This window comes from Lygodium microphyllum, chromosome 11, assembly GCF_053477565.2.
Source record: "Lygodium microphyllum isolate KBCC chromosome 11, Lygodium_microphyllum_v1.1.10, whole genome shotgun sequence".
Classification (NCBI taxonomy): domain Eukaryota; kingdom Viridiplantae; phylum Streptophyta; class Polypodiopsida; order Schizaeales; family Lygodiaceae; genus Lygodium; species Lygodium microphyllum.
The window spans coordinates 50,993,318-51,019,405 of NC_141145.1; the positions used below are offsets into that span (position 1 = coordinate 50,993,318).

A 26,088-nucleotide genomic window follows, 5' to 3' on the forward strand; every position below is an offset into this window, starting at 1 on the left:
CATTAAGATTCTATGAGTGCTATTCAGTTGGCCAAGAATTTGGTTTTCCATGTGAAGACAAAGCACATTGACGTACACTATCACTTCATCAGGGAGATGGTAGAGGACAAGCCATTAAGATTGTCAATTGATGAGAATCCTCCAAATTTACTCACTAAAAGCCTCTCAACAAAACATTTTGCCTTCCTTAGGAAGATGATAGGCATAGAATGAGATAAGGTCTATTCCTCATCTTATTACACTTTATGTACATTTTTACTTTGTCACTTTTTCTTATTCTCTTCTCACTAGAGACACATTCACCTTTAATTGGGAGGTTATTGGGGGTAAAGGTGCACGTGCCTACACCATCCTATATTTAGTTCACACATTGTGACCACATATCTATACACTACAAGTGGCAGGTGCTCATCACTGTCACTTTATTCTTTATTCTTTCAGTGAGTGACTATTGAATAAGAGAAGGCTAGTCACACATTATGATTGTTGGAGTTCCCACATACAATGCCTCTCTTTGAAGGGAGGTGAGATTTGAAGAAGTGGAAGCATGAGTGGGAGCAAGAGCTATGGTGGAAGGAGCATGAGCATGAGAGAGAGAGAGAGAGAGAGAGAGAGAGAGAGAGAGAGAGAGAGAGAGAGACTCCAAATGTGGAAACTCCAATAGTCACAATGTGTGGCTGGCCTTCCCTTTATTCAAATGTCACTGAAATAATAAAGAATGAAATGACAATGATGGGCACCCGCACTCATAGTGTGCATGTACATGTAGTAATACACGGGCAACTAGGCACAGAGGCACCCTTACCCCCAACAACCTCCCACTTAAAGACAAATTTTTCTCAGTGAGGAGGGGAAAATTAAAAAATATATATAAGTGTGCATAGGTATGATAGGATGAAGAAAGATGTCATTTCATCGTACGCCCATCATCTTCCTAAGGAAGGCAAATTGCTCTAGTGAGAGAATTTTTGTGAGCAAGTCTGTAGGATTTTGGTTAGTTGAGATCTTGATAAGATCAATAGTCCTATCCTCAACACCTCATGAATGAAGTGATACCTCACCTTAATGTGTTTCATCTTCACATGGAAAACTAGATTATTGGCTAATTGGATAGCACTAAATGCAATGTAGGGACATCATCTGTCATACCAAAGTTAGCAACCAAACAGCCTAACCAGATGGCCTCCTTGCAAGGCTCAGTGGTTTTGCAACATAGTCAATCTCTTTAGTGGAGAGGGCCGTGCATTTCTGCACCCTGGACATAGTACCTCTAGCAAAAGTGAACACATAGGGAGACGTGAACTTCCTACTACTGTCTGCATGTCCTGCATGGTTAGAGTCAGTGTGCTCCATGACTCTTGCGTCCTGGCTGCCATAACAAATGCACATATCAACAACACCCTTCAAGTACCTCATGATACCTTTCACGGCATCCCAATGCCTCTTGCTAGGTGTAGCCATATAATGTGCCACAACACCAAAATTGCAAAAGCAATATCTGGACGGGTGGCTATCATGGCATACATAAGGTTCCCCATTGCGGATGCATAGGGAATCTTGGCCATCTTAACCTTTTGCTCATTTGTTTGCGGACAATTGGCTTGTGATACCTTCACAGGAGAAGGCAATTGGATAGCTAATAGGCTTCACATCAAGGCTTTACATCATCCTGCATACGGAAGCACTCAAGGACTTTATGGATATATTCCTTCTGTGACAAATAGAGTAGTCCATGAGACCTGTCACACGTAATGCACATACCAAGTATATGAGAGAGGCCTATCCCAATTATTTCATCTCAAATCTCTTTTTGAGCTGAGCCTTAAGAGCATCTAGCTCATCGTGAGCTTTCCTTGCCAAAAGCATGTCATCCACGTAGAGTACCAAAATTAATAATGAACCTTCACAGGCTTTCTTCGTGTACAAGCACATATCCATAGCATTGTGATTGTAGCCCTGTGACTGCATAAAAGCATTGAACTTGCGGTACCATTCCCTGTGTGCCTGCTTTAGACCATAAAGACTCTTTCTCTACACACTGGGTGTTCCTTACCAGGCTCTACAAAACCCTTAGGTTGCTCTATATATATCTCATCATGCAAGTTTCCATGTAAGAAAGTCGTCTTGACACCCAATTGATAAAGATCCAAGTCAAGCTGGGCAACTAAAGCCAGGACTAAGCACACGGTAGTCATCTTAACCATAGGATAAAAGACTTTATCAAAGTCAACACCATGTTTATGCTTAAAACTCTTAGTAACCAATCTGGCCTTGTATACTGGCTTGGGGTGGCCAGGGGTACTTTTCAACTTGTACATCCACTTGCAAGGCAGCAAATCCTTCTTGCCACTAAGCAAGGAAACTAGGTCCCATGTATGATTTTTATGTAATGAGTCAATCTCAGACTGCATAGCCCTCTCCTAGGAGTGACAATCACCCCTGTGCATAGCCTCATCATGAATGAGAGGCTCTCCTGCATCTATAACCAAGTCATAATCCTTGGAGGGCGTATAACGGTCACGAGGTCGTCTATCTCTCTTGCATCTGTAACCAAGTCATAATCCTTGGAGGGCATATACCGGTCACGAGGTCGTCTATCTTTAGTAGAATGCCCCAAGGCAGGCTATGCTACCTGTTCAACATCCTATCTAACATCCTGGCCATAAGCATCGGATGCTGGTGGAGGCTATCTAGCTAGCTATGTGGGAGTTGGGGGCTCTTCCTAAAAGTTGACCATGTGTATCTCAACCACTTTCTCAAGCTGCCTATGCATCTTGTCTTCATGGAAGACTATATCATGGCTACGGATGACTTTTTGTACTTGTGGATCCCAAAGACGGTAGCCCATCTCACCTGCATCTCCATAGCCAAGGAAAATGCATTTCAGATTTTTTGGATCCAGCTTATTGCATTGGTTCTTGGGCATATGCCAGAAGGCCTCACATCCAAAAACACGCACATGAGCATATGAGGGAGGTTTTCCTATCCAGACCTCCTCTACAACTTGGAAGTCAATACCACTGCAAGGTGACTTGTTAATGAGATGCATGGTAGTAGAGATAGCCTCAACTGAAAAATGCTGTGGTAAGCCTGCCTAGCTAAGCATACTATGAACCCTCTCTAGGATAGTCCTATTCATACACTCAACCATACCATTCTGGGGAGGGGTGTAAGGGGTGGTCAACTAATGCTTAATACCTCGCTTGTCACAAAACTGCCCAAAGGCACATGAGATGTACTCACCCCTATTATCTATCCTTGGGCATTTCAACCTATGCCCAAGCTGATTCTCTACAAGAGCAAGCCAACACTGAAAGATGGCCAAGACATCAGATTCTGCTTTATGGGATAAGCCCAAACCTTACATGAATAATTGTCAATAAATATGACAAAGTACTTCCACCCCCTAATGATTGACAAGGTATGGGTCCACATACATCTGAATGCACAAGAGCTAAATGCTTGCCCATGTGTGGAATACCAAACTTTTTATGCGAATTTCTAGTCTGCCTACCATATAAATAGTGATCATACGACTCAAAATGCAAGCAGTCAAGCGGAAGATACTGCAAAGCACTAAGAATTTTCATTCCCTTAAGCGGCATATGCCCAAGACGAGTATGCCAGAGAGACACATGCAGGATAGAACCCACTGACAAAATATGGTCAATAGTACAAGATGCAACCAAGGGGTAGAGGCTGCCCGACTTGGCACCTCTTGGAACAAGCCTGCCATGGGTTATCTTCTCTGTAGAATCACCAAAGCATATATGATAACCTGCATCAGCAAGTTGCCCAAGAGCAGACATAAGGCTTTTAGTCAATGTGGGTACATGACATACATTATGCATAACAAAAGTACTACCAAAGGGAAACTATAGAATGACATCACCAATGCCAATAATACCAAGAGACCAATAATCACCTAAGCGCACAAAACTAGATGCACTGCGATAGTAGGTATGAAACTGCTAGGGAGTCATATGAAAATATGCACTTAAATCTAAGAGCCAACAATGTGCATGCATAGATTGAGCCTCAATCAGCTAAGAGGCATCATATGAAGAGACTACTAATATGTAGTCACCATCGTACTTCTCAAGTTGCATACATTTATCTCCTCAATCTTTATGTTGAACTTTGCAAGTATAATATTGCAATAATTGGATTTCTCTTGCAATTTCTCTTTCCCTTTTTCTTTGTGCTTGTCATTGTGCATCTTATGGCATTGCGGTCATATGTGTCCTACTTTCCCACAATAATGGCATGTAAGATTAGACTTACGCTGTTAACCCCAACACGAAGAAAGCAAAAAGAAGTGGAAAATACGCAGGGCAAAGGCGGAAAAAAGGTAGCCCGACTGAAGAAAGAATAGGAGAAAAGGCCAAAAGTGCAAGGGCAACCTTAAAAGGCCAAGGCAAATACAAAAGGGGAAAGGCGCATTTTAAAATAAAAAGGCGCACCCTGAAATCTTGTAAAATAGCGCCGGGCTCTCACCCGTGCAATTTGTAAATGTAGATGGGCGGTGGAAAGGAAGCTAGGAAGATAGAAGGACAATAGAAAAAAGGGCCTAGGCTATGGCCAGCCATGTAAAAAGGGGAAAAGGGGATGACCATCCAAAAGGGATTTAGGGTTTTGTATATAAAGTTGAAAAGTGAATGAGAAGCTCATTCTTGTGTGTGGCCAAAAGTAGCTCTCCTCTTCTTCTTCTTCTTGTTATTCTTGCTTGCTTGAGCTTGTGCTTGAGAGAGGGAGTGTGAGAGTGTGAGGGAGTGAGAGTGTGAGGGTGAGGGACCGAGGAGGAGAAGCTCTCTATCGTCTCCTCTCTTCTTCTCTTCTCTTCTCTTCTCTTCTCTTCTCTTGCTCGCGGCAATGGAGCTTGGAGTGTGGAGCTTGAGGATGGAGCTTGCTTGAAGCTTGCACTTGGATCGTGGAGCTACCAGAGTGCGCGGGAGAGGAGGTAACTCGAGCGGCATCAAGGTAAGCTCACTACACCCTAGATATGGATGGCGCGTCGGCTATGTGAGAGGTAGCCATTAGTGCTCGGCTTGGAATGCTTGAAACAATAAGCGGTCCGTGGGTCTTGGTGGTTGAGCTAAGGCTCCCACATTTTGGTTTCGTTGCCGGGACCAACGGATTCAAGCCTTGAGCGCTTGCGCGCTTCGAATCGAGCATCAAAGTAAGGGTTTCCCTGAACTGGTGCTTGAGATAGGTAGGTGTTTTGCTTTCTTGAGATTTATGTTGTGGAATGAAGTAATGTAGGAATTTACTTTGTGATTGGATGCATTAGGATAGGAAAAAACAAAGAAAAAGAAACAAACAGTAGGGTTCTCTGTGGCTGTATAACAGGCTAAAACAGGGAAATAGGGGCACAGATCCTTGGAGTGCCATTCGATTCGAGCACCACAGTGGTTCCAGGCATGTCTGGCATTCCCTTGTAGTGTCTTGCACCTATCTGGAAGGCACTGGACGATTCGGTGTAGTAGACGTCAGCCTAGAGGCATCGCGTGCAACTCGTAGGCCGTCATCTGCGCCGTCGGACCAGGCTGTCCGAGTCCCAGAATCAGACGTCCGATTTTGAGAATCGGATGTTCGGACAACCGTCCGATCGGACCAACCCGTCCGATTTTGGAAATCGGACCACTCGGACTCGGACGCTCGGACCACTCGAAATCGGACTAGCCAAAATCGAACCAGTCCAGAATCGGACCGTGTCCAACTACTAGAATCGGACCACCCTGTCTGATTCAATTCCCAGAATCGGACCACTTGAGAATTAGACCACTTTTTCGATCCGAGTCCCAGAATCGGACGTGACCGAAATCGGACCACTGGGCCGATCGAACCAACCCAAAAATCGGACGTCCGATTTTGATAATCGGACAGAAAACTGTCAAAATCGGACAGGTACCTAGAACACAAATTTTGACACATCTAAACCCCGAAATTGACCCTGAAGATCACATAGAGCTAAAGGCATATCATAGATCCTCACTAGGTTAGAATTTAGAGAACGTAGTTCAAAATTTGGCTATAAACGGTCCTCCAAATTGCATATGGCGTCTACCATAACGGCCCTGCGGGCCGGGGGGGACTGCCCCCCCGGACCCCCGCAGAGGGGGCTTTTCCGCACCTCCCCCGAGTAGGTTGGAGAGAAAACACGCGCTGTGACAGGACCTCCAAATTGGACCCTAGTGTAGTAATGGCTCTACATAAGCATGGAGTCCCACTTGCAATAGAGCAACCAAAAGCCTGTACCCGAATAGAGACAAACAGAGACCCTAGAACAGCAATGGGCCAATCTAACCATCAAGGGCAAAAAGGCCACATCACGAGAACACAAAGACATTGTGTTCATACCATGTCTAGTCACAGCGGAATGCAACATCAGCAAGTTGCAAATGCCGAGATGACTAGACATGACACTCTGGACGAGAGATGTACCTTGAATAGCACTGCATTGACGATCCAAGACAGCAGTGGAGAATCCACATCTGGTCGTGCAGTCGAGAACTCAAGGGCATCTGTCAGAAGGCTTAAATTTACAAGCCAAGACCTGGAAGATGAAGACATAGTACCACCTGCTTATCTTAGGGTCAAACTCACCGCGAAAAGAGAGCATACTATCGATGCTCTGATTGATGAAGGAGCAAATTTTAACATCTTGACCTATGAATCATGGACCCTACTAGGCCAACCAGAGCTCACACCGACTAGTGCAACTCTTAGCCCTTATGGGGGATACCCACAAGCACTCATGGGGAAGTGCAAAATCCTTGCGACAATTGAAACGGAAAGCTTGCCTATCCTATTTCATGTTCCTCCAAAAAGTGCTAGCTGCAGGAAATAAACCCTCCTAGGAAGACCTTTCAAAAGGGCGACCAAGTGTGAGGCTGACTATGTAGCACATAGGATACACCTGACACTACCAGGTGTGAGGATAGTCACCACCTTTAGCAAGGGTGACCTCATCGAACCTCGAGGGAAAGGCAAGGAAGGTGATGACATAACAGTCAAGCCTACAAACGAGGGCAAGGACTTGTTGAAAGAGTTGATACAAGCACAGGTAGAACAGCGAGAACCAGTGAGTGAGGCCATGCTTGAAACAAAAAGGTCAAGAGACAATGCCAAGGATGCGCTTTGGACTTACAGATATCGTAGAAGACCACGAAAGAAGTCCAAGCCTTATAGGCGAAGGCATCGATGGGAGAGCTAGCACGACGCCGCGATGGATATCCAAAGCGTTGCTTCATGCTCAAGGGTATTATGCAGGCAATCATTGGATTTGAGTGCCCAAACTCCCTGCTAGGCCACCTCTATCAGAAGCCCAAATTATGTCCAAAGCAAAGAGGCGTAGGAGGAAAACTAAACGAAAGGCCAAGTTTCGAACCAAAAATATTGGAGTGATTGAGCCCCTCACTACTGAAATCAAGAAACCAAACATGGCCTATCAAAAAGTACATCCTCAGCCTAGTGTGCTTGACAAGCGGACATCAGATGCAGCCATTGAGCGTGCACAAAAATCATTAGTCCCAAGGAGCCTTTGCTTTCCCAAGGGGAAAGCAAGTATCATAGGCTTATATAACATTGCTCAAGGCAAGGCTGATCGCTCAGCTAAGCAAATGGCACAATCGTCTAAAAGCCTCGAGCAAATCATTTAGCCAGTGCCAAGTCCACCTAAGAGTCCTGGATCTCCCACATCCTCTTTTTTCAAAAGGACATTGGAAGCACAACAGTGGTTGTCAAGGGAAACAGCTCAATTCCAATCTCTATCTCCATCTAAGTTTCCAAATGTCCAAGAGGTGGGACATGATGCCATCTGTAGCTCTCGACTCAAGGATATGCATGAGCAACCTAATGTGACTAAATCAACTCATGCTCGATCTACACAAATGAGTGCTCAAAGGCCAATGAAAGACACAACCACTTCTGATCGCCCTAGGGACTTGACACCACAATCCACCAAGGGTAGCCAGCCCACTGAACTAGTTGCTACTACTTCCAATCTGGGATCACAGAAGTCACAGCCCTTGGCCGTGACAATGCCCCTTGTGGAACGTGTCCTTAGTGGTTTACATGTGGAGGAGGTGTCGCAACCAAATCCCTCAACAACTCCAACACTTTCAAAGTGCCTAAAGCCTAGGACGGGGGAGTTCAACGCAGGGGAGTTGGTTGAAAAGCTAGACTCTCCAAAAAGGGCGGCAGTTGTGTCCTCACAACCGGGCAAGGCTATTCAGCAAACCATGGCTATGCCCCATAAGGACACACTAGAGAAGGGAAATGCTAAGGCCCGACCAAGCACATCAACGGTCGATAGAGCCTAGGGTCCTGAGTCCTTGAGAGAGGCACCTTCATTGACCAAGAAAAAGAGGAGAAAGCAGAGAAAACAGCAACAGATGCAGGTGGTTGTGGACCCAAAGAACATTGAGACGAAGGGCGCTGGAGAGCTGATGAATAAAGCATCGAGTCCATCCACCAATGAACCCACTGATACCTCTCCTAATAGCGGTGAAACCCCAGACACATCCGTGTGTTCTGAGAAACCAAAGCAACCGTTGCCATCAACAGTTGCTTGCAACACTCTATCCACTGACAATAGAACTCACATTGATCAATCAAGAGTGGATACAACGCTGTCACAATAGGGTGACCAATCTGTACCAGTCACATCCGAGGAGAACCATGACAAAATAGCAGCAAAACCTCAGGAGAACCGTGAGAATCCCAAGAGCATAAGAAATCCTAGCGTTGACCAATCTTGCTCATCTAGACCTGAGCCCCCAACCATGCTAAAGCCTAAGGAAACTCTTAGGACTTTGCATGAGATAGCAACCGAGCAAGCCCTCGTTGAACATAGAAGTGTCGCAGAATGCTTAATTGAGTTGGAGGCTAAGCTCAAGGTGGTCACACGTGTCTACATCCTTGCGGACGTGGGCACGATCCCCAAGGAGCAGCTTGGAGATTACTTGACCTTTCCTCTATCATGGGAAGAACAAGAACATCTTAACGGGCACTACGACCGGCTCCTGCATGAACAGATGCGACTCATCCCTGACGAGGAGGCTGACCTAGCTACGCTTAACCGTCACGTTCAATGAAGTGCTCTGTCAACCGAATCTCGTAGACATAGAGCTACTAAAGCGACTGTCAACAGGCCAGAGTCAATTTGAGCAGCGTTGGTGTGAAATCCACGTTGTAATGGCCGAACTAGGGGCTCAGATCATGACGGTCTCAGAAGAGCGATTGGCCAAATGGCGGTCTCAAAGAGACCCAACCTACGTGGCACCAACTTCCCTTCGAGTGCTCACTGACATTCGGGGTGCGGACTTGACTGGGACTAGGCTACAGGGCCCTTTGATTGATAAGGTTCTCACTGAGGAGGAGTTACATATTGCCAGTAGACTCGGTCAAGGTTCCATGCTACTCGACGTGGCAAAATATCTATCGGTATTAAGTCAGCTACCACGAATACTAGATGCATGTGCCACGCTCCGGTACAACCCCGAGTTCTACACTTGGTTCTTGTCCTCGTGATGTGACATGGATTCATAGATATGTATATAAATAAACATTGATTTTTGTGTCACCATGTATAAACAATATCAACACACACAAGCAATGATAGTCAAGCGCAGGGAGAAGAGTCGGGTTTGATAGGCTAAGCTCCTCAGGTCCTCCTCACGTCACACTTTTACAAGTCGGGTGACCAGCCCCACCTCCAAGTGAAGGGCATGCAACCCATATTTCCGCCATAGGAGGCGTTGACCAACAACTCTGATGGTGTAGACAGGGTGTAGTCCCTTCCTATACACCTTCTTCCCTTTTTGGTCTATCCTCCCGAGGATGTACCTTGTCCCACTCCACGACAACCAGTCCACGCGACTTAGCATAAACTAATATCTGCTAATGATGACTGGAGGCAATGCGAACATTAGCATGGGGACCATTCCCCTACAACAAACACCGCATGCCTCACCCCTCCCCTTCTTGTCATATGTGCTTCATAAACCACACTAAAATCCCTTCCATGCAAACAGTTGTCTCCTGTATCAAGGTCTAACCCTTGGTTCGCACCTTGCAGGTTTCCTTTTTTGGCAGAACGCATGGAGAACCATGAAGAGTTGGCTTGCAAAGACGCTCTTTGCAGAAGGCGGGAGCATGTGGCACGCGCCCCTCCACCAGAGCGCTATGTGCCCACCATCAAGAGGTATACCAAGAAGCGGGGCCCTAAGCGACATTGCCCAGGGCGAAGGCCGAAGAATCCTCGAGTCCAGAAGGTCGAGACTCGAAACCTGCAATAGGCCACAGCACTAGTGGTACGCACTCCCAATTCCTGCTCGGGCCCCAGACGCTCAAAGGCAGAAAAGGCAGCTCGAGAACGAGAAGAATTTAATGAATTATTTAAAGAAATTCTGGAGATAGTAGCAAGCCAGGATTACACCATTCATATCCCGGCCGACATGTTCCCTGCTCACCCCCGCGGGAGTCCCACACCAGCAGAGCCCCAATCACCCGGCCATCCAGACTCGCCCCACCTCGTACAAATCGAGTAGCCCATAATGCATAAGGGGCTTATCAAATGATAACTGGCCAGGACTGTTTGTTTTAAATGGTTGAGTGTTCCCGACTTGTTAAGTGTTGACATGTTCCTGACTTGTATGAACTTATCATATCTGCGTTTAATATATGCTACACCTTTAGCAAAAGAAAAAGCTAATCAAGCGCAGGTGAGAAATGTCTAGTCAACACCATAGAATTCAAATAAGTGATGTCTCCTTGCATTGCATTGGTTTATTATAATTGCGGCATACACAATGCATATGCTCTCATGAAGCGACAAGTGGATGCAGGATAATGCAGGTCCCTGTGCGAAAATGCTCAATGCCAATCACCGTAGCACCCATGATCACAGCACAGCACCTAGGGGTCCTCAAATTAGGTACGTCTGGTGACCTTGGTCGATCGGCTTCGTCCCTAGTCCCCTAGCCCCTTACAATCACCCACAATTGTTCAGGGCACATCAAGGGCAGGACATACCTGGGGAGCTTGTCTCGCCTAGGGTTAGACCTGTCACCCTGACCCACTTGCACAATTTTCTTTTGCACTCTGCCTTAGTACCATTGCAATCAGTGGTGATAAGCACCGCACGATTGGCCATGAAAAGTACACTGTACTCATCAAGCAAGTCCAATAGTTTCCAGCTTACTGAAAGTGCGGTGTCCTTGTATTCCATTATGCTACATCGTGCAGTCACAATGCAAAGGTTGTCTCATGTGTTTTCATGCGTACTCCTTCTCCACATGGACAACTTTGCTTCATCCACGAATTGTTATGAGAAACTAGTCCACGGCCTTCTAACTATGTAATATCTAAGTATGCACGAGCACTCACATAATATTTGCACCGAAGTATATCCACAGTTTGGGTTCTCAAGTGCAGGACAATACTCTAGGCTTGCTTAGAGTTTGACCTGTATCCCAAACTAATCAAAATATGTCTTGTGCACGATGAGAAGCCTAGCACTACCCCTTAAGGAGAGATCACAGGTGAGGTTTTCCAATTGCAGGTATAAGGTGTTGTTTGCTCTTCATCAACACTCAACTGTGATACTTGTCCCCTACCATCCAACAAGCCCGCAAAGAATCGTCATGTGCAGAATCCCCAACAAACCAACACTTGTGCTGGCCATCAATGCAATCCCCAACACAGCATAGCCCTACCACCAACTCCAACAACCTTCCACCAGCCACCTTGGCCACCAACAGGCCCCCAGGACCTTCTGCCACACCACCACCAACATTCCTCCATGGAAACCACAGGCGTCCTTGTCACCCACGTCTTCGGTGCATGCTACAGCCTGCTACCTACGACGGTGAGTGCCATGGGACTGGCACTCGTCTAGGAGGGGGGTAATGTTGACCCCAACACGAAGAAAGAAAAAAGAAGTGGAAAAGACGCAGGGCAAAGGCGGAAAAAAGGTAGCCCGACTGAAGAAAGAATAGGAGAAAATGCCAAAAGTGCAAGGGCAACCTTAAAAGGCCAAGGCAAATACAAAAGGGAAAAGGCACATTTTAAAATAAAAAGGCGCACCCTGAAATCTTGTAAAAGAGCGCCGTGCAATTTGTAAATGTAGATGGGCGGTGGAAAGGAAGCTAGGAAGATAGAAGGACAATGGAAAAAAGGGCCTAGGCTATGGCCGGCCATGTAAAAAGGGGAAAAGGGGATGACCGCCCAAAAGGGATTTAGGGTTTTGTATATAAAGTTGAAAAGTGAATGAGAAGCTCATTCTTGTGTGTGGCCAAAAGTAGCTCTCCTCTTCTTCTTCTTCTTCTTCTTGTTCTTGCTTGCTTGAGCTTGTGCTTGAGAGAGGGAGTGTGAGAATGCGAGGGAGTGAGAGTGTGAGGGTGAGGGACCGAGGAGGAGAAGCTCTCTATCGTCTCCTCTCTTCTTCTCTTCTCTTCTCTTCTCTTGCTCGCGGCAATGGAGCTTGGAGTGTGGAGCTTGAGGATGGAGCTTGCTTGAAGCTTGCACTTGGATCGTGGAGCTATCAGAGTGTGCAGGAGAGGAGGTAACTCGAACGGCATCAAGGTAAGCTCACTACACCCGTAGATATGGATGGCGCGTCGGCTATGTGAGAGGTAGCCATTAGTGCTCGGCTTGGAACGCTTGAAACAATAAGCGGTCCGTGGGTCTTGGCGGTTGAGCTAAGGCTCCCAGATACGCCCATGAGACTTGCTGCGTCTACATGACTTAGACCGGGACTTCTGAGAGTCCTTCCTATGACGATCATTATCTTTCTTACCACTTCTACCACCTCTAAGGAATAAAGCATGTGAACTGCAGGAAGCATCATTATTTTTCCTGTTAGTTTCTTTAATTCAAAAGAGCACTCTTTACATATTTTAATTTCAACCCATCAAGTTTGTTGGTATAGATTGTAGTGCAAAATACATCCCAAGACTCAAGTAAAGTGCCAAGCAAAAACAAAGGATGCAGATTATCCTGAAACTCAATACCATGTTGAAGTATATTCTTATGATAGAATGAAACGGGTTAAAGTGAGCAAACAATGGGGTCCCCTCCTTCATGTAGAGATCCATCAATCGTTTAAGTTAATACATCTGCGAAGCAGGGCTCTGCTTTGCATAAAGTTCATGAATCTTTTCCCATAGATTCCATGCACTTTGATCTCCATCTTCAACGACGTTATTGTGGATCTCTTCAAAGAGTGGTAATACATATAAATCGGCCTAGTCATCATCATCCATGTTCTCGAGTTCAATATCCTTATTTCTTAGTAGCTCAATTTGGAATTTTTGCACCAAAGCTTGCCATATTTGAGACTTTCAGTAGCCATAGTTGGTGCCATTCAACTTGACAATGTTAAAGTTAGTAGACAATGGGGTCGTCTCCTTCATAATAGAATGAAACTGGCTAAAGTTAGCAGACAATGGGGTCATCTCCTTCATGCAGAGATCCATCAACTATTTAAGCCAATACATTTGTGAAGCAGGGCTCTGCTTTGCATAAAGTTCCTGAATCTTTTCCTATAGATTACATGCACTTTGATCTCAATCTTCAACAACATTATTGTGGATCTCTTCAGAGAGTAATAATACATCTAAATTGACCTAGTCATCATCATCCATGTTCTCGGGTTTAATACCCTTGTTTCTTAGTAGCTTAATTTGCAATTTTTGCACCAAAACCTGCCATATTTGAGACTTTCAGTAGCAATAGTTGGTGCCATTCAACTTGAAAACGTTAAACAAAGCAATATCTTTAAGATGACTACCCATAATGAGTCAAACAAAGATAGATTATGCAGAAAACATGCTACTGTAATTAGTAGTAAACATGCTAAAACCACTACCAAAATAAGCTATTTTTTTAAAAAAAAAAGGCTAAAATGACCAAATGTTCACCAAATATGACCAAAAGAGTGTCAAATAGTAATGATTGCCCTCAGTAAATGCTCCCAGTCTACAATTTACAGCTTGCTGTAATATATCACAACAATAGTATAAAAGAAGCCAAAAGTAGAGCTATCACAAAGAATGCCAACTGTAGTCCAATGCTAGTTATAGTGTAGACCAAAACAGAGCTTAATAATTGCTCAAAAGCATTCCAAAACCAAAACAAAGCATTTTCCAACCTCCATATACATTCATATGGTCAAATGAATCACCTGGGAAGCACTCGTAAGCAATATATATAGTATACATTGACCAAATAGTCTTCATCCTTGGTTATTAGGACAATAAATTCACTATGAAAATTGAGTAAATCAATCCTTAAATCAAGCTCAAAGCCACCTCAAATCATGGGCATATGATATACTAGTGTACTAGCATTAATGATACACATCAATAGTGCATATAGAACACCCAAATCATAGCCATGAGCAATAGGCATATAAAATCCTTGTTAAAAGATCTTCAGTCTTGATGTATACAACAATGAATACACTGTCAAACCAAGCTATTTCAGTACCAAAATCAACTCCAAATCCAACCCATAGCATGGGCTTAGCATTCCCGTACATGTAGACATCGCACCAGTATAACCGGGCGTCACATAAAACCAACAAAGCTTACTATAGAAGCATCAAACATGGTGTTGTCCTATATTTCTAGCTAGTAAACCTTAGCCAAAACAGAGTAAATGTAATGGTTAAATCAATCCAAAATCAACTCCAAGCAATGACATAGCATCCCCGAATATACAAGCATCAACCGGGCATAACTAGGCATCATCCAACCAATGGCAATGAGTGTAGACATAAAAGATAAGTGATGCCTTGTTTTATGACAGCTTGTAGACTATTATAATAGTCCAAAACTAAAGATTAACGCTCAAATTGAATGCCAAGAGTGGAAGGATCAATGCCAAGCATCAAAACCAAGTGTATAAGTGCCTATATAGCTGTCCAATGAAGAAGATATGCTGTAGGAGATGAAAAACATGAGCTGCTACTAAAAAAGGGCATGTTTCATGTAACGTGATGCTGCACCAGTAGGGTGAGGGCTATGGGGGGACTACTCCAAGACTTGCTTGAGAAGGCTCAAAGAGTGCCCAAGAAGAATGCAACCCATAGGAAGCTTGAATGGAGTGGCTATGGCTGCCAACAAAGAGATGATTGATGTAGGTATTCGAATGGAAGCTGAGAGCCGACGAGCTTACAAAGCTGAGAGTCGACCAAGCCCGAGCTTACAAAGAAGAAGACTTTGATACTAGCTGAAGGGATGTGAGCCATGAAGTAGAAGCACGAGCGGGAGTAAGAGCTATGGTGGAAGGAGCAGGAGAGAGAGAGAGAGAGAGAGAGAGAGAGAGAGAGAGAGAGAGAGAGAGTCCCACTACAAGGGAATGGGGCAATAGCGACGGCCATTTACGATGCAAAAAAGTGGTGTCGCTAAAAGCGTTGCTATTTCTATTAGCGATGCTAATAGCAACGCGAATAGCAACACTAATAGCGACACATATAGTGATGCTAATAGCGATGCATATAGCGATGCTAATAGCGACACCGGTCTAAGAAAAAAGTTTCGAAAACCCGAGCGTGAATGAAAGAGAGAGCGAGAGAGCTTAAAGCTTTGAGAGGGAGAGAGAGAGAGGAAGAGGGAGAGGGAGAGGGAGAGGGAGCTCATCACCATTGTCACTGCCACCGCCGCTATACATGAAGAAGAAAGAGAAGTGTGCAAGGGAGAAGGGAGGGAAGGTGCGAAGAGAAGGTACAAAGGGTTTCATCTTTAGGCCTTTGAGGTAGGTACATTGCCTCTTCTCGCTTTATTTTTGTGTGTTTTTTTTTTCTTTGCAAAGAGATACATGGAAAGAGAGGGAGGGAGAAGAATGAAGGGAGAGGAAGAGAGAAAGAGGGAGAGAAAGGAAACAAAGAGAAAAAGGAAGAGAGAAATGAGAGATGAAGGGAGGGAGAGAGGAGGATGAGTGAGAGAAACAATGAGAGAGAGGGAGGGGGAGAAACAAACAGAGAGGAAACAAAGAAAGGGAAATAAAGAGAGAAATAGAGGGGGAGAGAAATAGAGAGAGGGAGAGGGAAGGAAGAGAGGAGGAGGAGGTAGAAAAGAAGGGTGAGGTAAAGAGAGGAAGGAGAGTGAAAAGAAGAGAGAGAGAGGGAGAAAGAAAGATAGAGAGAAAAAATAGAGAGCGAGAGAGAGGGAGAGAAAATAGGAAAACAATGAGAGAGAAGGTTAAGAAAGAAAAGTAAAGGGAGAGGGGGGAGAGAGAGATAACGAGAGGTGGGGTGACATTTCTTTTAATATCTTTGTTTTTTAAGCTTTTTATTTTCTATCTTTGATTGTCTTTGCAATAAGATGAGTTGAGTGAGAGTGGGGAGGGAAGGAGAGAGAGAAATAGAGAGAAGAAGGGAGGGGAAGGAAGAGAGAGATGGAGAGAAATAAAAAATAGAAGAGAGAGGGGCTTCATAAAAAAGTGTCGAAACCCGAGCATGGCATTTTACAAGTTTGTAAACAAGAGAGAGAGAGAGAGAGAGAGAGAGAGAGAGAGAGAGAGAGAGAGAGGCTGTAGCCACCACCGCCATCCACGAAGAGGGAGGAGACAAGTGTAAAGGAGAAGGAAGGAACTCGCGAAGGAGAAAAAAAATGGAGAGAAGTACAAAGGGATTCTTCTTCAAGCTTTGAGGTAAGTGCATTATCTCTTCTCTCTTTATTTTTCTCTTTTCTTTACTTCTCTCTTTCTTTTTGTTGATGAAGAGTGTATAGAGAGAAGAAGTGAGAGAGAGAGAGAGAGAGAGAGAGAGAGAGAGAGAGAGAGAGAGAGAGAGAGAGAGAGAGAGTTGCAACCGCCAATCCACCATAAAAAGAGAGGGAACAACTGCAAAGAAAAAGGAGGGAACCCGTGAAGGAGAAGAAGAAAAAGGAGAGAAGCGCGAAAGGATTCTTCTTCAAGCTTTGAGGTAAGTGCATTCTCTCTTCTCTCTTTGTTTTCCTCTTTTCTTTACTTCTCTCTTTCTTTTTGTTGATGAAGAGATGTATAGAGAGAAGAAGGGAGACATATCAACACAAGGGAGAGAGAGAGAGAGAGTGTGTGTGTGTGTGCCACTACCACTACCATTGCCATCGCATCCACTAAAAGAGAGGGGACAACTACAAAGGAGAAGGAGGGAACTCGTGAAGGAGAAGGAGGAGAGAAGCGCGAAAGGTTTCTTTAGATGCTAGACTTTGAACCAGGGGTTTGCACGCCTTTTTTTCCAAAAAAAAATTTGGACTCTTGGCCACCTAACGAGTGCACGTGTTAAGTTTCGTCGCATTCTGATAAAAGGTTATGGATTTATGATCACACGATGGACAGTGCGCATGAATGACAAGAGCAAGAGACCAATTGGGTACAACCTCCCCCCATGCCTTGTGTGAGCGCTTTACAAAGCATGTATTTTATGTATATTTCATCTTCATGCTCAATAATAGCCCAATTTACAAAAATATATCAAGCTTTTAGCTTTTGAGTTTGCTTTTACACAAAAATAGGAATAAAGCTAATGGACGGTGCCCAAAGAGTCTCTGGCACTCCCAATACAATGTCCAAATAGAAATAACATAACCGTGCGCCCATGCGCATACAAAATAATAATAAATAATCAATGCCTCAATAAATAGGCATGACAAAATATAGGCGTGGCGCCTATCAAAATATAATCCATAGATCGAATACTCGCTATCCTCCAATGCTTTCCTCTGCCACTGCTGCTATCTCTACACATCAACTGAAGCATTCACAATCGTTAGTAAAATAATACAATTAAATCGACAAAAGTGAATACCTAGCAGTCTTCAGCTACATAAATAAATCAACTGGTTAAAAATAAATCCTAACCTTAATTTATTATGAGTGCGCACTCTAAACTCATAAACGTTTATGAATTTAATATGCATTTTGTGGAATCACCCGCTATGGAATCACCCAGTACACACTAAATTAATGAAACGCCCGAAAAGGACAGGCGTCCCCATCAACTTCTTGCACAAAGAATCCACTTTGTGTATGAGCCCCGGTCATCAAAGTTTACGGAATCCACCGTAAAGTCTCACGAAATCCACCGTGGCACGGAATCCACCGTGGAATATGCCTCCTGGCATCAGATCCAAACACATAGAGGTTCATTACAATTTAATAAGAGAAATGATACTTTTAGGACAGATTGATCTACTTCATGTGAAGACAGAAGACCAGGTAGCAGATATTTTTACCAAATCACTTGGTAAAGAGAAATTCGTTCGTTTGAGGGATCTACTTGGAGTACATCAACTAGTTTGAGCTCAAGAAATGGAGTTTGAGAAGGGGGAGGATGAACTTGATTCTTTTGATCTTAAAACACCTCCATCCATTGAGATTGAGGGTGAAGACAAGAACGAAGAGATAGAAGATGACTTAGATGTATGTAAAAACAAGAAGGAAGAAATAGAGCTTAGAGACACTACCACTTCCTATATAAGTGTTTCTGGCTCCAACACCATGGTATAACTCTTATAAATGTCCAAATGCTCCCTCAAAAAGACTTGAACAAGTTTGGACTAAGTTTGGACTAAGCTAGAGTAGCAGAAGATCAATGGGACTTATTCATACCTCAGGGTCCTGACTATAATGAAAGGTTGAAGTGAAGCTCTTCTTCTTGGGCCTAACAAGTGATAAAAAAGCTCATTGATTAATACTTTTTTGAATTGATTATATCTAGCTTTTACAATCACAAGCTCTTTTTCTTCCCAGGCCTAAGCAAGTGATGAAAAAGCTCCTTGCGAAATACCTTTTCAAATTGATTATATCTAGCTTTTGCAATCAAAAGATTTAGTTTTTTAAAAAAAATATATGATACACAATTTTTAGACATTAGGTGTAGGTGACATTGGCAAATGAATTATACAAGAATATTTAGTACATATAGCTAGAAGGGTGGCAGGTTGCATGCCTTGTCACCTAATTTTCCCCCCCTCTGTAACCGTTGCTATTTGCGCCGGAAAGTTACTCTGCAACCGTCGCGATTAGCGTCGCTATTTGTGTCGCTATTAGCGTCTCTATTCTCTATTAGCATCGCTAACCTGATTAGCGACACTAATAGCAACACAAATAGCGACGCTAATAGCAATGCAAATAGCGACGCTAATAGAGACGCTAATAGCGACGCAAATAGCAATGACTCGATCAGGTTGCTAATATTGACTTGAATAGCGATGACGGGGGTAATTTTTTCCATGAATAGTCCGTCCCTTTAAACGTTGCTATTGGGTCTATATGTTGTAGTGTCCAAATGTGGGAACTCCAATAGTCACAATGTGTGATTGGCCTTTCCTTTATTCAAGTGTCACTGAAAGAATAAAGAACGAAGTGATAGTGATAGGTGCTTGCCGCACGTGTAGTGTGCAAGCGCGAGTACTATCAATGTAGTAATACATGGGCGGCTAGGCAAATGCGCCTTTACCCCTAACACTCTCTTGCTCTCTTGCTCCATCCGCCATAGCTCTTGCTTCCACTTAGACTCTACCCTTCAAGTTTGAACCATTAATCACATTTTCCTAAGCACGATGAAAGACTGGTTTTTATTACCTTTAGACTTTTTGGTGCACTTGAGCCATCCTGTGTTACTTGCTTGAAGAAACCATTTTGGTGTGACTGAAGAGGCATTGACAATCCAAAATCTTGCCATCCCCTACAAGAATCTAAGTAAGGGTGTCATATAGGCACTCCTAAGATCCTCTTGTGTAGGATTCTTGGCTTTAGGAGGAAAAGGTTTTGACAATTATATGGAAACATGCCCTTTTCTTCCCCTATTCCTTTACATGTTGCTGTGCATGTCCTATGGGGATAGGATATCAAAATCCAAACCTTTTGCTTAGGACATTGTCACTCAAGGCCTTATATGATCTCACAATGATAACATATTGCAACTAGATAAGAATTGTAAACACTAAAGAGGTTTATAGTTTCAAAAAGTACAATTGGCTTATTTGAATTTGAACTTTCCCTTTTAGACCTTCCATTAACAACCTACTAGTTTGCAAAAAGTGTAGCAATGTTTGCCATAATAGGCAAAACACAACTAGAGTAGCCTAGTTAGAAAGTTTCAAGTTGGAGTCTAATAAGCATCGAGAAAATAGCTTTTAAGCACATGCAAACAATGAGGGCCGCTTTCTCTTTTATTGGATGAAATTAAAAAAGAGAAAAAGTCTAGGGGGGAAAGAAAGTGATATTGATTCTTAATTCTTAAGAGGGGCTTTGTACTAAGAAGGAGAATTGGGTCTTTTTGCATTAAATGCTATAGAAAATTCTTTGTTTGAAGCAATGGGAGTTGTTCTCATTGTAGGGGTTTTTGGTAGGGGGTTTCTTAATGGTTTTCCCCAAAAATCAAGAACCTTTCTAGGTCACGTGGGAGGTTCTTGGTTTTTCCCCGAAATTGCCCTATTTTTCAAAAAACACCTCCAAGGTGGCATTTGTCTCGAAAACCCCCATGCTAATGTTGGAGGATGTTTCTGGCACATGCCATTGCAGAATAATAAGGTTCTTCAACCAAGCCATTATTACTGTGGTCTCACCCGTGCTCAATGTTCACAAAAAACCGAGGTTTAATGTAAAGTGAATTGCAAATTTTTTTAAATAACCTTCAATATTAAAGGAAGAAGGTTTAAAACCTTGAACTTTTGAAAAATTGAAGTTATAAAAATGGCAAATACATGTAATTTGATTCAAAAATCCTTGCAAAATGCTACGAAAAATATTTTTTGTGAACACTGCCCGTGCTCCATTTTCGGAAGGTGTTTTATTATTATTATTATTTTAAATGGAGGGGTTTTTAAAAAACCCATATGGAAAACAGGAAAAGAGGGAACTAATTTTCCCCTTGAAAAGAGTGAGTGCGTGAAAAGCTGCATTGGAGGCACCGTTGCAAACTTTTACTCTGTGGGGTAGCATTTGCAAAGGTATATATCATATCGTTTGTGAATGATGGTTCACCGTTTGCCACCTCACCCCCGGTGAATTTGGTACCTCACTGGAACGAATCTCGGCATTCCGGGAGGAGGAGGGCCTCCAATATCCTTTTCCGCGTGCAGGTAAGATGGAGGCCGGCCCAGATTTCCCGCCCTTCCTGGCGATGGCTGGGCGAGAGGCCGGGCAGTGCGCGCAGGAGCTGAGAGAGTACGTCTTCCTTCAACTCAAGGCCGCTTCGTCCAACACGAACGTCCGCGACAAGCTCTCCCTGCTTCGCCTCTTTCTGCAGGCCTTCATCAAAACCGGTGATCTGGAGGTATGTACCCGACAGCGCTTGCTGTGCTCTTGGTTTTTCCCTGAATCCTCTCTCTCGTGAGGGAATACAGTCAATTCGCTTCGTAGCACAAGAATTCTGTCACCAAACGCTTCCTTGCAGATTGCATTTTGACCACTACCAGAGTTCCAATCAGTAAATGCCTGCTAGCAGAATGTAGACAGATGGTTCATGGTGCGTCAAGAAAGAAAGGAAGTAGAATAGAGACATAACAGAACTGTGATGATCTTACATTTTTGGTTGCTGGATCAGCCACTAGCTATTGCGAGCATGCACATACGGTAGGGTTTTATAGTCTCCGAAATTATAAACTTCTTTATAAGACGTTTGTGAAAAATGACACTTGTTCATTTGGATTGGCTGGTAGCAAACTTCAGCAAGATTCACTTCTTCTCTTTACTCAAGGTGATGACCGTATATGTACGAGAGAGAGAGAGAGAGAGAGAGAGAGAGAGAGAGAGATTTTCATTCTCAAGAGACACGTTTCATGCAGAGCCAGTTGGTGGTGCGATATGAGATCTTGTCACTCTGTGAATCCACCTGCTCTGCAGATTCTGAACTAACAGCGAGCTTACAAGATTGGCTGTCTTTTGCAGAGGACTGTGCGGCAGCTGGATTCGTCAGCAATGCAAAGAAGGTTTTTTTTTTCTATGTCATGAGCATTAAGTACTCTCATACAGCTGCAAGTTAATACCTGAATTCACCGATCATGATATTCTTGTGAATATGAGCGTTGGTTAGAGAGAGGTGCTTAGTAATCTTGTTGTGACTCTAGGCTTATGACAAAGTAAGGTCACATCTCAAAATGGATCAAAACTTGAACTTGCAAAAATGGTACTGCCAAAAATTGGCAGGGGCGGAACAGCCAATATTCAGAAAGACTGGTTAGTGAAAGTTTGCTTGATAGCTTATGAAGAGGCCAGCCGTAATCACTTGAAAGACTTTTACAAATTGAAACGATTGTGCAGCTGAGACAGACATCGCAGGGGGCTGTCAGATTTCTCTCAAGGCCAGAGAAATGCAAATGCATAGTACAGCTGTATCTCGATTTGTGCAGGGTATAAGGAAGAAAGAACAGCTTAAGTTGCAAGCACTACAGTCCAGGAACACAACATCTTTATGAACTTCAGCATTCAGGATGCTCGAACTACAGCCCCAGGAACAAGCCGTTCCTGAACTTCAGAGTACATAGGTGCTCTTTACAAATTTGTCAAAATATAGAACGCATTCTGATTTCTACAGATGCTCTCTCGACAGAAATAGAATGCCATTCTGATAGAATACACTGTATATGGTTGATTTTGATGTAATGCGTTGGGCAAATGCTCTCTTGTTGCCGCAGAAGGACTATAACGTCATTCTTCTTTGTCGTAATGCAAAATCTGGTGAACTGAATAATTATCTAATAATAAAAGTCTCTTCTAAATCTTCATATCCCTCGCAGGTGATGATGAACCACGCTAGAAAAAAAGGGTGGACTGGGAGTGAAAATAGGTCGAACTGATATGTAGTTAGCTCATGGCAATCAACCTTTTCGCCAAATAAAGGCAGGACAAAGTGAGTCATTCCAGCACCACCAGTAAAATTCACCACCATGTGTCACAGACTCACAGTTCAACCCTTCCTCCGCTCATCGCCCTCGCGGACGAGGAACTGCGAAGGCTCACCGAGCAGGTCCTGGTGGAGAAAAAGGACCGTGACAAACCATATTCAGAGGAACACACAGAAACCAGAAAGATTGGTGACGAATGTTTGCTGGCCCTGTTGATTTCTAATTCACCCTGAAACCACTCTATCAAAACCATGGATTCAAAACCATGTTGACCAATAGACATATGCAGCGGTTAGCTGAACTAGCCGATGGTTCTACACATGATTTCCTCATGGCAATTAAGGAGACTCGCAGAACCGAGAGTTAGAGGCCAAGCCAGTAATGTACTCACTAAGTTGCTCTTTTTGGGAGCCTAGTCCTCGTGTGAGGGCTATCAACGTAACTAGCCACTACATTACTCACTATAGTCTTCATGTGCGAGGGTTATCAATGTTAGTAGCCACTGCATGCCTAAGACCTATGCAAGCAATTGTTGGTAGGGAACTTTTTGGTGATGTTAAACTCCCCCCTTTGTGTGTGTTTGTGTGTGAGTGTGTGTGTGTGTGAATTTACTTTTTAACTCAATAAAACTCATTTGAATAACTTTATGATTGATTACTCAATCGGTTAAATGACCATGTTTACAGTAATTGGACTATCCTTGATGAAAAGTAACACCCACACATAGTCAAATTTTACTCATTGGGTGTGATCCTCACATTTTGCACTCTACTTGCACCTGGTTAATGCGTGTAAGTACCATTCTTGGTCTCTTCATTCTACTTGCACTTGGTTAATGCTTGCAAGTGCCAATCATGGTCTCTTCATTAATAGGTTTGTCACACACAGAGTAATAGATTTATCACATTAATGCTTGTAAGTGAATTAATCACATTACAGAGAGAGAGAGAGAGAGAGAGAGAGAGAGAGAGAGAGAGAGAGAGATCTATTAAAAAAGTAGAGTCATAGATGATGCTTCCAATCCAACCAATGGTCCATAGGTAGCTACATGCAAACTTGCATATGATTTGGGGGAGAGAGGACATATGAATCTATTAAAAAAGTAGAGAAAATTGAAGAAAATAGAATTAAAAAAGGTTTGGGATGTATTAATTTTAGAGAGAGCTATAGGTGGTGCATTTAATTGAAGCAATGTTTGAAAGATGGCTCACATGCAAGATGTAGAGAGAGAGTCTCTTAAAAAAGTAGACAAAAGTAAAGAAAAATTGATAATAAATGCGTGGGATACATCCATTTCATGCCATCTAGGCTCAAGTTTCTCTTTTATTAAGTTTGCTAGATTAGAAAAGAGATATCTCCCCATGGTTTTGGAGGAAGGCATGGTTGAATTGAGACTTCATTGCCACGTTAGTAAAGGTTAGTCATACCTAGCCTTTTTAGTAGCTCTATTCCTTTTGTGCAAACCATATCATAGGTGCAATTCATTTTTACTTGAAAGCTAAAACATTACTAGGCCAAAAAGAGGTAAGGAAAGATAAAGAATAATTTATTGAGAACCTTTGGTTGTCAAGAGCAAGTTTTGCAATATTCAAGATAGATTTGGATTTGCAATGAATGTTTCTTTATCAAACCTTTCCTCAATGATTGTAGGTTTCAAATTGTTGTGTTATTTATAGGTGCACGTCCATGCATGTGCCATAGATGCTAGGTATGGCATGTTATCCCCATCGATGGATTATGGGTAGGTAAAATCAAGTTAACTTTTAATTGACAATTACACTAAACCAAAAATATAGAAGGCGTCAAATTGCTTGCAGCTCAAAGAATAAGAAAGTAAAATAGAAGCAAACATACACCATGGATATAAGGTTCGACATATGACAAAAAGGATGTTTCAACAAGGCATAAGTTCACATGATGGGGGCTTCCAACTAAGAAAGGGTTCTTAATCAACTTGAATTATATGTCCAAGATCAACTATAGGACTTTACAAGATTGATGAGAGACCTTAAGTGTGATAGAACTTAGGGATATCACCTTAAAGCTTAGTTAGCAAAAATAAGGGATACAAGCTAGTTGTTGGATAGTCATGCTCAATGATTTGTTGGAAATTTGCATCACCTTGTCTTGACTAGTCAAAATTGATGCTCATGTTCAAGAACTATGATTTCTTTGGTGCCTCAAGTTGTTTTCATCAAGGAAAGCTTTTATATAAAAGGGGCAATGACATTTATACAAAAGGGAGCTTTTGATCTTAAAAACATAATATGCAACTCTACATATGTAATCATAATCATAGTGCTTTTAGATAAAAGAACCAAACAAGAGAAGCCCGAGACTTGTTGACTATTGTAGCAAATGCCAACAAATAGAAATTTAGCATCACTTTATCAAGAAAAGACTATCCATTCATAGTTTCCATGATTATCTCTATATCTATTAACTTTTGTTAAATGCCTTGCAAATCAACCATATCCTATTATTTTGAGCTTTTGTTAGGTTTAAAGTACTAAGGAGAATGATTAGTATATTTTTCTTAAGCAACAAGTGAGTGGGAGACCACCCCTTGCTTTTGTTTTTCCAAGATTTAGCGAGTTCAAGGACATTGTAGAGTACAAAAATGAGTTTTCATCCCCAACATGAAAATTTTCCTTGTAGGTTATAGAATGTCTCTTGGCATTAATTGCAATACATTGTTGTTTGAAACCACAACTCACTGGGAGAAACTTTGGTAAATTTATCTCCTATCAAATAAATAAATCTTTTTGTGAATGGCCTTTTGCACCTTAGTTGAACTATTAGAGTTCTAGCACTTCTTCAACATATCAAACCTTGGGGAAACTATTGAAATACAGCAAGAGCAAACTAGCAAGATCAACCACCTCTTTTGGAATAAATCATACTCCAAAGCAAAATCTTCAAAAATCAGGTAGACTTGCATACATTTATTTACCTTGTTGTTTAAAACATGAGTTTAGTTGCCTTTCTTTGAAGTCATTGTCTTTGATAGAAAAGAAAGTTGCAAAAATTGGACTTTGTCATGTAAAACATGAATTTAGTGCATGGGTTCATTCTTTTCATTGTATCCTTTTGCATTTCATATGATCTTCTAGGGGTCCTTGATGGAAAAATAATCACATGGGTCATTCGTGCAAAGATGGACACTGTCGTGTGAAATGCAAATTCAGTGATGGGGATCATTGTTACTTCTGGGTCATTTGTGCAAAGGTGGGCAATGTTGTGTGAA

General features: G+C 42.8%; 1 protein-coding gene across 1 annotated transcript; it reads left to right on the top strand.

Annotated features, from left to right (window-relative positions):
* Window positions 1-20,983: 20,983 nt before the first annotated feature.
* LOC148028807 (uncharacterized) lies at window positions 20,984-22,694 on the top strand. The gene is made up of 4 exons (XM_087688621.1): window positions 20,984-21,271; window positions 21,783-21,926; window positions 22,065-22,173; window positions 22,258-22,694. Exons 1-4 carry the CDS (start codon window positions 21,083-21,085, stop codon window positions 22,410-22,412), a joined length of 597 nt encoding a protein of 198 aa, XP_087544747.1. The 5' UTR covers window positions 20,984-21,082; the 3' UTR covers window positions 22,413-22,694.
* Window positions 22,695-26,088: the final 3,394 nt, after the last annotated feature.